Raw genomic sequence first — 16,731 nt, forward strand, 5'->3', positions numbered from 1 at the left:
CAAGGCCCCAGGGTGTGTTAGTGTTCACACAGTCAGACTTGGGTTCCAGGTGTGGAAAACCGCTGCCTCCTTCTCCCGGACAGAACACCCTGACAACAGAAAGTTAAAGTAGCCATGCTTTATTTCTCACAAAATATTAACCTGAAAATAAAAACGACCTCATGGACTTAAACTCCCCTCAACCACCAGGTCTGCATAAAGCACACTCTAATGTGTGTTCCGGGTGGGAAAATTAACAGCTGTTAGAATCTCTGCAGACACAGCCTTCGCCCGGAGCTGCTCCTGCGCTCGTTTCGGTAGCTTCCAGATGAGTAAAATTAAGCTTTCTTTCTGTTCTTCCCACAGTATAATTTATTACATAACACAACTTGAACAAGAACCCGCGGATGTTTTCCTGAATAATAATTAGAAGAATAACGTTCCTGCTGTGGGCTGTCAGAGGGTACCCTTTCCACTGCTGGCTCACAGAATCGTGGGAAGAATTCATGAGCCAGTCAGATGGAGACTTCTGGGCTCCTCCCAAATGCTCCCAGTTCTCACAGGGGCTTCTCTGGTTTTTAGAACAGAGTGGTGATGATGTGCTTGGTTTATTCTTATGTTTCCGAGTGGAATTTGCAAGTATTTGCATGTTCAGTGTGGGCAGATGCAGACTTCCAAACCTGAGTGATGGAGAGGGGAAGACAGGGCCGTGGAAGTGTTGGTTGGTTCTGCCACCGACCTCCCAGGATGCAGAAATACCCAACATCACCACATAAAGCTGGCTCACTGTGGTGGGAATGGTCCTCAGATTGTTCTAGAGGAAAACCCAGAGCAGCTGAGTGGGGAGGCCACTGCAGGACAGTGAGCCTGGATGTAGAGGCTAGTCATGGCCCTCCTCACAACAAAGCTGCTCCTGGACTCCTCCAAACCTGAGGTCAGCTGCTGTCCAGGCAGGAGAGCGAGTTCTCTATGGGAGGTGTGCAGGGTGTGGAGAAAGCTAGCCAGGGGCAACAGGGAGTTGAGGATAGGGTGGCTGCTATCATGTTAACCGCAGGGTGTCATCTGAGCAGTTTTGGAGCTTGGTCTCAGTCTGTTCTGTCCTGTTTATCTGGATGGGTGTGTTGTTCCCTTCTCTAACCCTCCTGGTGACGAAAGGGTCTAAACAGTGCCGAGAAGAAGGCATCCCAAAAGGAAGGGCAGTTCCTTCGCTCTGAGTGTTCTGGTTGTTTGGGCCTTACACTAGGATAAGTCACCTTGGCATTGCTTCTGTTTGGAATACTACTATCTTTCCAATGGATAGAGACAAAGAAAAGGGCACAAGTAATCCTAAAATTGAACTTTTTACTCTGTCTTGGAACAGCAGATTTCCTTAAGTGGGATCCCTCTTGGGGACAGAGTGGCTGGCCAAAGGGAGAATGTGGAACCAGAAAGCAGGCTAGTGGAAAGAAACAACCAGCAGGGAGCACACTGGGCCAGTAGGGCTGACTGGGAGGAAGCTCTTCCTTCCTCGCCTTCTCGAGACAAATCACTATCACTTTGGGTGCAAAACACTAAAGTCCTCTCATGTTCCGGTGTTTTGAGCATCATAGGGATCTACCTGGCTTGTCTTTACTTCTCCAGAGGTTGAGCACTGACTTTTGTTTTCAGAAAGGAAGCCATTCTCCATGGCTTGCAAGGCACAGCCTGTAGCCCGAGTCTCCGTGCCTACAGGACACTCAACGAGGATGCTGGTCTGACCCAAAATCTACCAGCTGTGGTCTCAGTGGTTAACAGCCCTGGTACTCCAGTGCTCACCCCGATGCTGGAAGTGGGTGGACCGCCTTCAGGCAGACCCTATCAGCTACCCTTGTCCTGCACGAGAGTACAGGGCTTTGAGTCCACCCTCCTTGGGCCTACGTGTGCAGGAAGGGGAAGACTGCAGAAGAAATCCTGGTTTGGGAGCCCCTGGTCTTTAGTCTCACACCCGCTTGAGTCTGATATTTCAAGCCTTTCTCTAGTTGGCGATAATACTAATATCCCACAGTGGCAGCTTTCTGCAGGGCATTAGAAAAATGGGGACTTTCTCTCTCAATAACAATGAGAATTTATTCTGAGGCTTTGTGATAAGAAATGAGAAAGAAAATCATTCCTAGAGGCAAGAGGAGCAGAAAACCATCTCAACAAAAGGCACAGACTTCTCATTATGCGTGATTACTCTTTCAATACGCATTTCCACAAGCCCATTCTTTGGTTTAAAAAGAAGGGCTCTTAAGTCTTTCATGATCTGCCATATCTTGCTTGAGGAAGGAAAACTGACCCAGAGAAGCTGGCGGAGGGTTGCTTTATTCCTTCTTCTCCAGCCGCCCGCCTCACCCTCCTGCACTCCTGCTCTGGGACGTGAAGCTGAGTTTATCCGAGACTGTCTTTGGGGGGTGAATGCGAAAGGCAGAGCCCCTAGGAAGAGCAGGGCAAAGAGCCAAGTGTGACATCACTGGTTTAATGACTGTTCCTCCCACCCGTCCCCAGGGCACCAAGACAGATGCCCAGAAGCAGAACTGCTATGGAGTGTGATGTTCTAGTGAGTGTCTTGGTGGCCTGTGAGTAATGCAAACCCTCCTTCCACGAGACAGTTAGAACTGCAAGGCTCTGGGGACAAACTCCCGCGCTTCCCTCTTCCCCCTTTATTAGCTCAAAAACAAGCAAGACTTCAACCTCTTGGGTACAGCATTTAATTCACAGAGAAAGACAAAAGCAGCAAGACAACCTACATTCTGCAAGGCTTGGTGAAGAATCGGTACCTATTTACAGAAAATGGGTTTGCTCCGGGCTCTGGAATTCTTGGCTATCCTGGGCAAGCAGAGTCTACCAGATGAGGGCTGAGTCTGTGACATGAAAGGCCACTGAGCTTGGTGACTAAGTAGGCCGATTCTGGATTATTCTTCAAACATACACATTCCACTGGGTGATACTGGGCAATATAAGGACCCACCTCATGCATTCCATGGGGATGGCAAGTGTGACTTTAGCATGGGGCTTCTATGTATGGCAGCAAACTAGCCCAGGGCCTGGCACTCGGGGCCTCTGGTTACCTTGCTGTTATCAGGGTCTGTGCAGTTGCCCTCAGACAGGTACTTAGAAGAGATTGATACATGTTCAAGGAAAACCCATCTGTCTGTCTCCTTTCCTTTCCCACACTCCCTGACTTCAGCCCACACGTGTCTCTCTTCTTTTCCTTCCTCCCTACCGTCAGCATCACCACACCTCTCTGTTCTGGAGCTTCCATAGAAGGTGGCTGGGAAGGGAAGCTCCTTGGGAGCCTTGCTGGGTGAGAAGACTCATGGGCCACCATCTCCAGATGCTTCCAAGCTGACCACCGACGGGTCCAGCCCGTCCTCAGTCTTCTGTTCTTGCTTGCCCTAATGTACCTGCCGTGTGATGCTCCTCCTGTACTGAAAGTAAGCACATCAAAATCTGGTCTGTCTTCCTTACAGTAACTAAGATAGGCGGCTTCCCGCTCTCCAAGCTGAAAAGCATTGGGCATCTTGTTAGTCTGACTTTCCTCTTGTCTCTCACTTTGCCAACTGGACCAAATCCTTAGTCTTCAGGCACCTCAGGAACGCCCCGCTGCTTCCCTTAGTGATGGGCCTCAGCTTCTTCCCCAGGCCTGTCTGTTCACATCGAAACGGTGCCACTGACTTTTCTGACACCCAGGAGAGTGTCAAGGATCCCCTTCCTCCGTAAAAGCAGCACCATTCTTGTCATCTGTCCCGAGGTCAGTCCTGTCCACAGAAATCACTGCAGTGCAGCTTGTTTCCAAAGATCCATTCCCATAGCCAAATAAAAGTCAGCCACAGGCCTTCAGTCGGTCCTCTAGCCTGCGCCACTCGGAAGGCTTCCATCTATCATTGCCAGCTCTGCTCTCAGACCAATTCCCGTCCTTCAGTGGAGCTAACCGAAAACTCTGTACCACGCTTAAATACATGCACCTGGGGTACGATGGCTCTGGTCATCTTTGAGGACCAGAGAGGTTTTTCTCCCTAGTAAATGCCACTGAGACTCAGCTATGTGGGAAGAGGTGGAAAGGTTCAGCCATGCTTACAATGACTTTGATTCATGCCGTCTTCTTCTACATGGTCTGGGTCAATCTAACAACTAAGGGCTTACTGTCTTGAGTCTTTGAAATCCTTTCAGTTTGAGGGAAAGATCTAAATTGCTTTATTAGATTGGTGTGTGTACGTGCACACGTTTGTGAGCACATGTGTTGCAGTGTGCTTTTTCTTTGTACTACAATTCTCTCCCTCCTGGCAACATGAAGAATGATGATTTCTTTCGGTGGAGCCTAATACATTGCTCTCCACTCAATGAATATTGTTACCTGACTCCCATTCCAAGCCGGAGGGAATCTAGATTCACAGAGGAATAGAACCTCACAGACTTCGGAGTCTGACTGTAATTCTACTTGTGAAGCACCCGCTTCCCAGAGGGATAGCCAGTGATGGATGCCATTGTCAGAAGCCCAGATGCACACACTCATACATTAGCCAGGAAATGATAGAAACAGCTCACCCAGCAGGCCAGAGCTGACTCACCCATTTGCTTCCCATGGGAAGAGAGGTGTCAGGAAACCCAAGGCAGCAGCAGGAAACAGACAAAGGAGGAGTTAGCGGAGGATTGGATTTGCAGCTCCCCCTTGCTTTTTCCTTCGTCATCCTTTGCTGAGGGCAGTAGCAGCGGTAGGCTAGGGCTTGGGGTTTGCAGTTGCATTGCTGAGGGATCAGGACTACAGGCAGCTGTTTGGAAACACTGCTCTGGAAGATGCTGTCAGCCTGTTTGTGAGGTGTGCATCAGCAGACACACACCGTTCTCTTTGCATAGGAACAGAGGGTTCTACATTTACCTTAGGGATGGATGCCGCCTACCTAGGCTAAGCTCACACTATGACGTTTAGTCTCTTTAGAAAGTCTATGTTGACTCCAGCAAAGCGGGAGCGGAGGCTGAGGACTAAGGGCACTACAGGGGGAAGAGCAGGAAAGCAGTCCAGCAGGCCCACCAGCAGCTCTAAAGCAGAGGGTGGTTTACCGATAGCGGCAGGCCAAAGCATTGACATTCTTGACCACATAAAAGCCCATGGTGACTGGAGGGATGACCAATGTCCGGCCAGCTCGTAGGGGGCGGGGCTTCAGTTCTGGAAGGGTCCCGTCGTCCACCATCACTAAGGGCTGTCCGTTGAGCTGCACTGACCTACAGCAGGGGAAATAGAGGACCCATTATCACATACTTGCATCTTTTATTAATGTCTTTGACAGGTAAGACAATTGGCATGCAACTTGTTTAGAGTTATTCTGAAAGCGACAAAGATAAGCTAACAGTTCCAATGTTTCAAGTCTAAGAGTGAGTTTCATATTTAGTATTTACAGGTATTTCCGCTGTAGCAACACCAACAAATAGGTGGTAATGTGGGCATCTGTGACCACAACTCACTTCCCCTGTTCATTTTTATTCTTTTTGTGTAACTGGACATTTGCAGCTCATAGAAAAGGGACCACATCCATAGCAAACTTAGAAAAGACAAACGACACATCTAGGCTGAAGGGGAGGGAACCCGCCAACCATCACTGGTTTATGGCACAGAATCTCAACAGCCCCCAGCCATTCCTGACGCTTATATCCTACATAGAAGTTCAGGTTTATGGGTCAGCAGAAAGATCCAAATTAGGTTGCCACCTGGGAAATAAGGTTGCAAGTCACTTTCAGACAATCAGTCAGCATTGCTCAGTGACAGCTGTCTTGGTCCTTGTTCAAACTTCATGGTGCCAACACTGTGTGATGTCATTTGAACCAATAGGCCAAAACATTATCAAGAGGTATAGAGACCTCTGTTTGCTGTTCCTTCTGCATTACAAATGACCAGCAAGTTTAGAGAATCAGACCCATGCCTGATAGAGCAATGGATTCCCGAGATAAAGGTGCAGTACATTGCTTCCAATGAAGAGTGGGGCAGAAGAGCTCCAGGCCTGGTCCCGCATGGGTTGATTGGGTTGAGTAGCTCCATCAGAGCAGAGGGAACAGTCCACTCTCTTGTTGGGATGACTGAGGGGTGAATGAGCAAGCAGGAAACCCCGGTTGAATAGTCAGGCCAGCCTCTGGATGGTGTGGGGGTAGGAGGATAGACCCAAAGGCCAGTATTGACTTCATCAAATCTATCAAGACGCTTTTGATCCAAATGTCAGGATGCCTTTACTTCCCCACTATGAAGACGGTCTACCTATTAGAACGGTAAGCCAGGTAAAGCAGGGGGAGGATGCAGATGCACAAGAAGCCTCAGACAGGTTTTATCTTTGTGGTCTATTTTCTTATTCTATTTCAGGTGATGTGAGTATCCAACAACAAGATGTCTAATAACATAAATTAACTTTCTAAAGCATGCATGAATGCATGTCACCTCTCTGTTTGCAAACCTCAGGGCTCTCGCTTATGTGTAGAATTAGGTACAAGGAATTAGATAACACACTTTACATTCAGATGCTGCCAGAGTACTGATGTCATTGGGTTCTGGGAAGCGCAGAATGAAGTGTGATAAGCAAATGGTCCACCATCTGTACTACAAACAAGCAGCTTCTCTGTATCAGCCCCTCCGAGTCTCCTCATTGTGGGGCACAGGGAGAACCAGGGAGCATGGACAAGACCCCGGGCTGAAATCTCTAATTTTAGGAGCTGGATCACTAACTTAGGAGTTGACTGACAAAGCTCTCAGCTGGACCACCCTTCGACCTCTGCGCCTGTAAGAAAACTCCCCAGCTATAGTGTGGATGAGATGCACTAAGAAGCATGGACAAGCTTTGGAGGCACAAAGAGCCAGGCAAGCAGGAGGTGTTCTCGTTGTTCTCTTCCTTGTTTCTGTGGTCACACTTCTGGTCCTGGCCATTCTGGCTGCTCTGCAGAACTGACTTTCTCATAGCTCCTTCCTGCCTAGCCCTTCTCCCCTGCGGCTCCCACTACTGCTTCTCCTCCTTCTGGATGCTGTTTCTTGTTGGTGGGGATTATTCCTTTCTCACCTGCCACTCAGATGATGAGCCCCATCCTATGTTTTGTTCCTGGATGCTTCTTAGGACCTGTGCTCCTTTTAGGGAGTGTCTCTGACACTGGTGAATTTGATCACTATTCACATGTTGCTTCCCGATGCTGAAGCTCTGCCCCGGGCCCTTCTCCTGACTCATATGTCAACTTAGCAGCCCAAAGAAGCCCTAAAGTCACAAGCTCCATGCTTCTGCTTTTAAAAACACCCGTGACCGCACTGCCACTTACCCAGTCACACAAGCTAGAAAGCCAGGGTCTCCCGGGGCAGCCAGGGTCACAAAGTCAAACCCATTCTGTCTTTAATGCTTGCCATGTCTGCTGATTTCTGCCCTCATCCCTATCGCTGTGGCTCAGAAGCTGCCTCCTGGCCTGCCACCTGGTTACACATGGTCATTGTCATTGCACTGCCTGCCACCTTCCATCTCTCCCCTACGATGCTGACTCCAGCTACTTCTCTAGTCTCAGCTGTGGACCCAGGGGCAGGGGTGTGTGTGTGTGTGTGTGTGTGTGTGTGTGTGTGTGTGTGTATGTGTGAACAGTCAATGTAAGGAGGTTATCAATCCATACATATGCAAAGATGGGTTTAGAATTTAAAAATATCTTGCACATAGATGGAATAAATTTCTTCAAAGGAAAATATTAAACAGATATGTACAGTGGGATTAAAATATTCAAGGGATATGGTTGGGATTAATAAGACACAGGCCCATTTAAAACGGTTATAAAATTATTATTTTTAGACATTTTTAGAAGATAATTTGAAAAATTTTTTATTTATGTGAATATGTACCTGTATCTATGCTATGTATGTGGGGGCAGCTCACAGAGGCTACAATCATCGGTGGAGCTGGAGCTACATCTGGCTGTGGGCTGCCTAATTTGGGTGCTAGGAGCCAAACCCGGGCCTCTGGAAGAGCAGCAAGCACTGTCCGCTGGTGAGCTATCTCTCCAGCCCAAGAAAGAGAGCTTTTATGATAAATACTGGTGTGCGACTCGCATTTCAAAGGGTCACTGTACTTGAGGAAGCTGGGCATCTTCGCCCTGGCTTGTACAAACTCAGTGGCTTGCAGCTTTGTGTATGGGTCTTTCGGGGAGACCTCCACCTCGCAGGCAGCTAGCTGTCCGTCTGCACTCTGTCTAGCTCCGAGCAGTCCCTGAGGTCTGTTTCTCTAACCCCTGGGTTGAGCCCTCTGCCCTCCTTTCTCTGTGGTGTACGAATTTGCTGCTTTGTCCCTCACTGGGCTGAGAAAACACAGAGCACAAAGGCCTGGGACAGGGAACAAACCTTTTTGGAAGAAGTGAATGAATGGTTTTTGAGATCCTTTGCATAATTTCTAGGCTTCCTCCTTTAGTTTCTCCCACTAGAGGACTCCCTGGAAGGCTGCAGAGGGTCTCTACAGATTCTATTAACTAGAGATTACTCTGCCCCTCCTAGGAGATGTTAGATAAGATCTAAATTATCACTGACTCAGTCACTCCCCAGACACCTTATTCCCACCTGACAGGAGGCCATTGATCATTGCTAGTGTTTTTCACCTAAAAAAATAAAAAAAATCTATATGGCCATCTTTTAGCTAGGCTGGCACGAGTTAATCCTGTGAGCCAGGCTGTTGAGACCTTGAGTCCTCATGCGTCCTTATCTTTAGATCCCGTCACTTTAGAGGGACAATGTCCTCTTTCTTCTGCTTATGTTTTTCTTTCAATATTTATCAACCCGTGAAATCATATCATGCTAAATGTTATGTGCACTGAGAAACTAGTAAGTTTGTAGTCACATCCATGAAGAAGAGAAAGATCACGGTTCTCAGGTTTGCTTTGCCTGGATTGTTCAGTCCAGGTGTTCAGCAGCTTCGTGTTCCACATGAGTCAAAGTTTTGGGGTCTAAAACTTATCTCAGTCACCCAGCCAGGAAAAAGCAGGCCTGATGTTTGCCGGGATTCCCTTAACTGTAGTCTTGACACACGGTTGCTAAAGGACCTCGTGCAATATACAAACCTTTGTTGTTTTTGCAACTTCGCCATTGAGACACAAGGCCAGAGAGAGTAAGTGGCCTTGGCAAGGGTCACAGAACTAATAAGCAGGTAAACTCGGTTCTGGCCACTTGAGCACCTCTTTCTAGTTGTCTGTCCCAGTTTCAGCAAGCACTCGGCAAGATCACATTTCTTCCTTGAAAAGCCTGTCTCATCTTCGTGTTTCCATCATCTATGAGGGCTTCCTTACTGGATCATGTGTTTCAACCAAACGCTAAATGATCCAGCCAAGGCTGAACTGATTCCCCTGCTTCCCAGAATTGCCGAGGGGGTCTAAACTACCCAAATATTGGGACAACTGTATTTTATCGCTTTTTGTTTTTACAAAGATTGAGTTACTTCCCAGCTTCTAAACTTGCTTTCTCAGTATTGCGTGTTAATTAAAAAGGGATTCGATGTGTCAGTTCAGAGTCCAGCCCTCTGCCCTGCCCGCTCTCATGGGAGCTCTTGACTGGGTCACCCCCTCCAGTACATGTTTGCATGTCTAGTCTCCAGGCCTTATTATGGTTTTTAATAGTCACGGGTATTTAAGTAGGGGTTCAACTTTTCTCAGGTCCCAGGATAGAAAGTTCAGTCAACACATCCTTTTGCAACCTTGAAGGCAATTTATGTTCTTTCTCTTCCTCTCCCTCCCCACACCTCTTTGTGTGTGTGTGTGTGTCTGTGTACACACTTTTGTGGGGTTGTTTGATCAGAAGCAGACTTGAGAGCTGCTGAGAGCTGATTTTGCCTAGAATTTTGGGGAGTCTTGAAGAGGAGATTTTTTAAAAAAAAGACTCCACTCCAGCTCAGCCACTTAGAATGAATTATTTGCCTGCTCTGAGTTTAAGTTTCTCCAGAGAATGAGTGACAGGCAGGTGAGATGAACCCTAGGTCTCCTTTGTCTTGGCTGCCCATTCCTAACAGCTGGCCTAAGGCAAAGTTCAATGTCTAATTTAGACTGACCCTGAGCAAACAGAAATCTGAGCACAACGTTCCCGGCTAGATGTTCAACGGCTCTTAGACGACCATCTGAAGAGCCACAAGCCAGCCTACGATCAGCACTCCCAGCTCCTTAGAAACTGATTCTCACTTCTACCCACTCCAGGTCCTCCCTGGCCCCTCACCTTTCATTCCACGCGGCAGCTTCTCTGGTTAGTTTTCTAATCTCGGGGTTCTGTCTTTGTTGTTTCCTTTGCCTGGAGCTTTGTCCATATTCTGCCCCCAGCTGCTGCTGCGTTTTCTTCTTTAAAATAGATTTTTAAATCTAAGTGTGCATGGAGGGGGTGATATCTGCATACTGACTCAAGTGCTCATGGGGGCCAGAAGGGGGCACTGAATTCCCTGGAGCTGGGGCTGGGGAGACTGGAAACTGCTCAATATGGGTGCGGGGAGTCAAACGGGTCCTCTGCGAGAACAGTACCTGCTTGTAATACTGAGCTGTCTTTCTAGCCCCTTAACGTCTTGATCATCTCAACTGCTATTCAGATCAGGTACAGGTGCTCCTCAAAAAAATTCCCAGCACTTCTTGGTCCTCAGCTTGGATCCCAATTGTGGCTGCTTGACCTTGCCCCAGATAGGAGGGCCGGTGACTGTCTCACTCTTCATTATCTAGTCACGCACACAACCGATGGCCAATAAAAAATATTAAAAATAACTGTACAGTCAGAAGAACTACAGCCCAGACAGGAAAGACAATAGACTACAAGTCCAGAAATTGAACTCTGTCTAGATCGCAGACATTAAATGTGCAGGTCTGGCTAGGTTTTTCGGCCACTTCCGGTAGGCTTCTAGATCGTAAATAATACGATTGAAGGCAAGAAAGGAGTAGAGTTAGGAGACTGAACAAGACTCTGTATGTTAACGTGCACGTGTGCTTCAAACACAGGCTCTCTCCTTGTGCTTAATTTTTAGCCACTAGGGGGCACTCTTGTCCTATACAACAGCGAGGGGAGAGCCAGCTTGCAAGGCTGCTCCCAGGAAGCCAAACTTGTTCTCTGGTCTCTGCAGTCCTCACTCCATCTCCCCAAGGCCAGGACTTGTACGTACCTGTGCTTGGCGTGTCAAAGGAACAAATCGCAGTATCAATCAAACCCCAACCCAAACTTCACTATGGCCCTCTTGGCACGGGTCCCTCCTGGAGTGGGGCCCAATATTAAGGAAAGAAGCAAGCAGGGCTGCAGTTCCCGCTGCGGTGCGGGCTTCCCAGCCAGTGTGCCTAGGGGGATCCTGCCGCAGGTGCGGAGTCGCTGGCCGCGGGCGCCAGGCTCTTTGGGGCTGCGGGTCCTCAGCCGCCCCGGGCCGCACCTGTTAGCGCGCTTTCCCGAACTGGGCTGGGAAATTGGTGTGTGCAGCTGCCCTGCCCTCCTCCAGGTCAGGGCCAGGTTAGAGACTGGAGGGGCTCAGCCAGGCTTCGGAACCCTGGGGCTTGCTCCTGCTCCAGAAGAGGCAGAGAAAAGGAAGTTCCTTTCACGTGTCCCTGAGCTTTTGACTAATAGCTTCTGGGAGACCCTATCAAAAAGCCCATTCTCCCTCTAGGCGCCATCAGGTGTAGCTTGGTCCACAGGCTGTTTGCTACACTCCCCTCCTTTCTTCATCATCGGAAGCTCTTATGTAGCAGTCTGCCTACCACAGTAGTTCAGGACCCTTTGAGTTCCAGTCAGTGTAGTTCTCTAGGTCCCCCACCGCAGCGACAGAAAGGAGACCGGAGAGAAGATGGGCAAGGAATCTTTTGTTTCTCTTCACCCCTCTAGGAGCCCCCCTGCTTGAAGCTGATGAAATAATTTGCCCTTCATTCTATCATCCGAAGGGCATGGTCTAAAGACCTTTGATCTAGCCGCCGTGCCCCCACCCCCACCCCCGCATTACCCCCTAGGACTGTTTGATAAGGCACAGGGTTCCTTGAAAGGGGTATGGATGGGCTTTTTCTGCGTGTAGTAGCTTCGGGGGTCATGATTTGATTGGTGTTCCACCTAAATCTGTGTCGTAATGGTCCGAACCACAATAGGATTCTACCATGTGCTTCTGATGCCTTAAAATAAGAGCACACTTGGCAGACAAGATGAGCGCCCAGCTAAGAAACCTGGATTTATACTGATCCTGCTGACTTTCAACAGATGAAGGGCTCATCTGGGTGTGGTTTGAGAAGAAAATTTGATTCTGCAAGGATCTCAAAGCTCCATGTCATAGGCATATCACACTCAAACCACAGGGCACAATAGAAACCAGATACAAAAACTACAGAGACATTGCCCCACGGTTAACTATGTCTTATTCCCGCTGTGAAAAACAGAGCCACAATCACTGAGTGGTGCTTTGTGGGTATTACTCCTATCTCCATAGTCTTTGTGGTGTGCAAAGTCAATTATAACAGACTTAGACCTTGCCCACTAAGCCAGAAGTCACTGTAGCATGCAAATGTGTGGCCAAAGGCACTATAATAAACACATTATAAAGAAAAATACAAATAGAAGGAAAATCAAATTTAGCCTGGATTTCAACATTTTCTGTGGTCTGGTCCCAGTATATCTCTGTGGCCTTTCTCCTCACCCTACAGGCATCCTGTACTATGTGGGAAGATTTGCCACCTCCAAGACAAAACAAGCCCTGAATCTGTGCACTCCCAAACCTCTGTAAGCTTATCTTGCAGCCTCAAAGACCTCCCATACAAATGTTTCCTAGAAGCATGGCTTCTTCTGGCTAAGCACAGTGGCCCTCAACCTTTAGTCTTTTCCAGATCCCGTGGCAGATTTCCTTCTCTCCTTCCTTGCTTCTCAGCTCCTGTGTTATTCTGTGTTCCAGTGTCTGAGAGTTAACACATCCTTTTTGGAGAGGGAGGCATCTTTCCCCAGACCTACCTGCGTGAAGCAGGGAGAGGCAGTGTGGGCAAGAGCAGCCCCATGCAGCGGAGTGCAGGGAATATAGAGTTTTTCCAAATGTGAGTTTGAGATAATCTATAGGCCACACTCAAAGTAGAGATTCCTTTATGGTCATGGCTCCCTGGGTACTTCTTGAAATCCATTAAAGCAAGCAGATAAATATCTTAGTTTGACTGACTTCTGACACTGCTCCCTATAAAACAGGTGCTCCATGTGGCCCTAAAGAAAAAGAATAAGACGCTCTCTGTGACCTAGCCTCTATTCCAGAATCCCTAGATATCAAAGGGCAGCTGATGTGTGCAGTGATTCTATGCCTCCTTAGCAGAAAGACGCATGGAAGGGGTGGTCTTTAAAGTGGCCGCTGGAGCTGTTCTGTGCTGTAGGCTCCTTCTGTGGGATAAGCCACCTCCTTCCTAATGCCTAGCAGTGTGGATTCAAGACTTAGGCCTAGCCTCATCACCAAACCGCAGAGAAGACAAAGGCTGTCTCTGCTCCGTCTACAAGGACTGCCTACAGATTTACCTTCCCTCCCCTTAACTTTGGTGCCAACTATTCAGAGCCATTTTGGCTATGTCTTGAAGAACTCGTCTTATGGAAAAGGACAGAAATCCCTGCCTGAATAGAGGGTTCCCAAATCAGTGAGGCTGGGGGCAGACCAGAGCCGTGATGGACAGCTATGCAGAAAGCTTGCAGCTGTAGGGAGTGAGCTGGAGGAGAACACATTTGGAGCCGAGAACAAATGGACCTCTCAGGAAGCAGCAGTGAGAGCTGCGGCTCTGCAAACATCTTGGTTTAGAATGTCAAGTCCCTGCAAAATAGAAAATCATTTCATAATCCTATAATCTGCACATTACTAATCTGGGATTTAAAACAAAACAAACAACAAGGCTTTGAAAATCAGCTCTCAGCCTTTTGCTCAGGCATGGGAAATTCCCCGGGGGCTCATGGCACGTTCACACCTTTGGCAAAATGGCTTGGGGCCTGGATGGGGAAAGATATAAAATCATCTGGGACCATGTCCCAGGGTTTATGGAAGGCCAGTGGTTCCCAACTTTGGTCACATATTTGAATCACCGAGGGAGTTTTAAGAGTTCTTCATCCTGAGCCCCAGCCCAAAGATTTTGGGTGAACTGCCCTGGGGTGTGGTGTGGACTCTGGGGTTTGGAAACCCACAGTTTGTTCAAAGCACAGCCAGGGCCAAGCAGCACTGGTGTCAGGAAGGGTAGAGATGTTGGCAGCTGGGGTGAGATGAAGTTAAGCAACCGCTGACTGCCACAGTCTGAATTTACTTTGGATTAAAAGCGCCTTCTTTCCTCTCTTACCATGCCGTATGAGGCAGCCACACTTCTAACCCAGAAGATGAGAATCTTTCAAGGGGAATCTTTGGTGAATAAATTGGTGAGATTTCTGGCCTGTCACCAGAGCTGCTTCATTTAAGGTCCCCTGCCCCAGGTCAGTACACTGGTGGCATGGATATCCTCTTAGTATGGGGGCGTTTGTGGGCAGCACTTCACAGGGTGAAGCAGCAGCCAGGCAGAGGAAGGCTTAGCAGTGACCTCACATTCTGGGAAGAAAGCTCTGAACACACTGTCCCTTTGGACAGTCTTTCACATCCTGCAGCTCCTTTTAAGTCCTGGCTTGCATCACAAGCTCCTTACTGAGAAACTTTGTTCAGGTAGAGGAAGACTCTGGGGTGAGCGGGGTGAAGAATAGGCCCCTCAGTACCCTTGCTGCATTCTTAGATGTGATGTAATGGTTTTCTTAGACCGTGCCATAGACAGGTTATAGTCCACCTTCTCATCGGGAGTCACAGAACACCTTAAGTTCAACAAGGCACCGATGAGCAAGTTTGCACTCTCTGAAGACCTCGGGGCTCCTTCTCTCTGCAGGTTTGGGATCATCAGGATTGTCTCAAGTACAATCATTTTTAACAGAGGCCTTTGTTCACACGCATTCCTTTCCTTCTTCCTACAGTGTCCACTTGGAGCACAGACTTGCTGTCAGTGTTTAAAGTGTCATCTCCCTGCTTACTCACAGTCAGCTCATAAATGTCCCCAGGTAGCATTCTTGCTATGTGAGGTGTCCAGACGACTTGCCTTTTCTCCTGAGGGGCTCCAAATGACCTTTCAAAAGGGCTGCATCTGCCCCAACAGAACCCTTTTCTCCAGGTAAAGGCCTGCTTGGGCTAGCAGGTTCTCCCACACCCTTTCAGTCTAAGTATCACACCTTGGAGTTCCTTGCCTGCTACTGTTTATAAACAAACTCCAACTCATAAATAGGTTAAAGAAATGAACACAAGCGCTCTGGCCACACAGCTCAGCGGCACGGCATGTGCCAACCAGGCAGAAAGCCATGAGTTCAACCCTCAGTGCAGGTAGTGAGAGCCAGGAGAGCAAAAGTGAGTGAGAGAATGAGAGAGAGAGAGAGAGAGAGAGAGAGAGAGAGAGAGAGAGAGAGAGAGAGAGAGAGAGAGATTAGAAGGAGATAGCAGTGCATATTCATCTGAGTGCAGGAATATAAATTCACACACTTTTAAGTAATTTCAGTAGAATGGAGGAAACCCTAAAGAACAAGATAAAAAACAAATAATTCATGTCAAAATAATACCCTAAAATGAAATACTTGGAAAATTAGTTCAATACTAGAAAATATAGTTCAATATAGATGATAAATGTTGGAGGGGGAGATGGACTTATATTAGAGGAAAATTATATGCTTTTAATAAGAAAAATTAATACTCCAATGGAAAAATAGGCATGGGACCCAGGGAACTCATGAAAACAATACATTAGTAGCAGATGCCAAGCATCTTCAATCTTGCACATATGCAGAGCGCATTGTTGAAGAATAGCATCTTCAATATGAAGTTAGCAAAGCTCTGAAGACACTAGTGGGCTATGCTGACAGCACATTTCCTCTTCTTCCTCAGATCTTCACCCAAGATTGGATGAGTAACAAATCAGAAAGCTGATTCCACGAGGTAAGATCCTACAACTCGGTGGCTGCCAGGGAGATTGGGTCAGGGCAAGCAAGCTGGAACTAGGTCATCTGAAGAATCCTAAGGATCCCCAAAGCACAGATGAGAGCTGGCAGGAGATATGTTGAAACCTGGGTATATGTCTATTCTGCTCATCTTTCTTAAAGTAAGGGTAGACATGACCCAAGAGGAACTTTTAGCCTCATATAAGGAGGGCCGTTCCTGTAATTGGAGCCATCGAGTCATGGAGCGGACAGCTCAGGAGCTGGGCTGTGTCATCCAATAGAAACTGAAATACTTTTAGGCAGGCACATCATAGGAGAAACTTCTTATTGTATCTTTTGACAATTTTCTTCTAGAGAACCATCTTTCAATAACTGCACAACTTTTATAAAGAGGTGTACTTTTTAAAGAGAAATTAATCAGAATGATCTTAGACAGTGAGGGTCACAGAAACCTATAGGAAGTATATCTGGTTCCAACTACTGTCAGCAGCACTTAGATATCAGCAGTGTGCTGGCCCAGAGGCCACACTCCTTTTTACCAGGCCTGTTGGCATCCAAGCCCAAACCTTGGTGCTTCCTTACTTAGTGGTAATAAGGAGTTGGTAGTGTCCAGTTAAGTTCAGGGCTTCTACAACAGGCAAGCTCAGAATCCAGCCGTGGAACAGCATCATAGAGTCTGTTCCATCAGGGACATGGAGCTATTTTAAAGGTCTTAGCAGCAGGAGCTAACTTGAGTCTTCAGAAACGTTTTGTTAGGCGCGCATCAAATGACACCTTTCCATCGGCACGCAGCGAGATGCCAGTGCTATTCTCTGACATAGAATTCA

The 16,731-nt window shown here is 47.8% G+C and overlaps 1 protein-coding gene across 1 annotated transcript in view; it reads right to left on the bottom strand.

Moving 5' to 3' along the window:
* Positions 1-2,681: 2,681 nt before the first annotated feature.
* The window catches only part of Hpse2 (heparanase 2 (inactive)), a 234,850-nt gene continuing 220,800 nt past the window's right edge, over positions 2,682-16,731 (bottom strand). Inside the window, exon 9 of the mRNA XM_075974133.1 lies at positions 2,682-5,199. Coding sequence (XP_075830248.1) covers positions 5,034-5,199 — 166 coding nt within the window. The 3' untranslated portion in view covers positions 2,682-5,033. The remainder of the gene's footprint in view (positions 5,200-16,731) is intronic.

Source organism: Microtus pennsylvanicus, chromosome 5 (genome assembly GCF_037038515.1).
Source record: "Microtus pennsylvanicus isolate mMicPen1 chromosome 5, mMicPen1.hap1, whole genome shotgun sequence".
NCBI lineage: Eukaryota > Metazoa > Chordata > Mammalia > Rodentia > Cricetidae > Microtus > Microtus pennsylvanicus.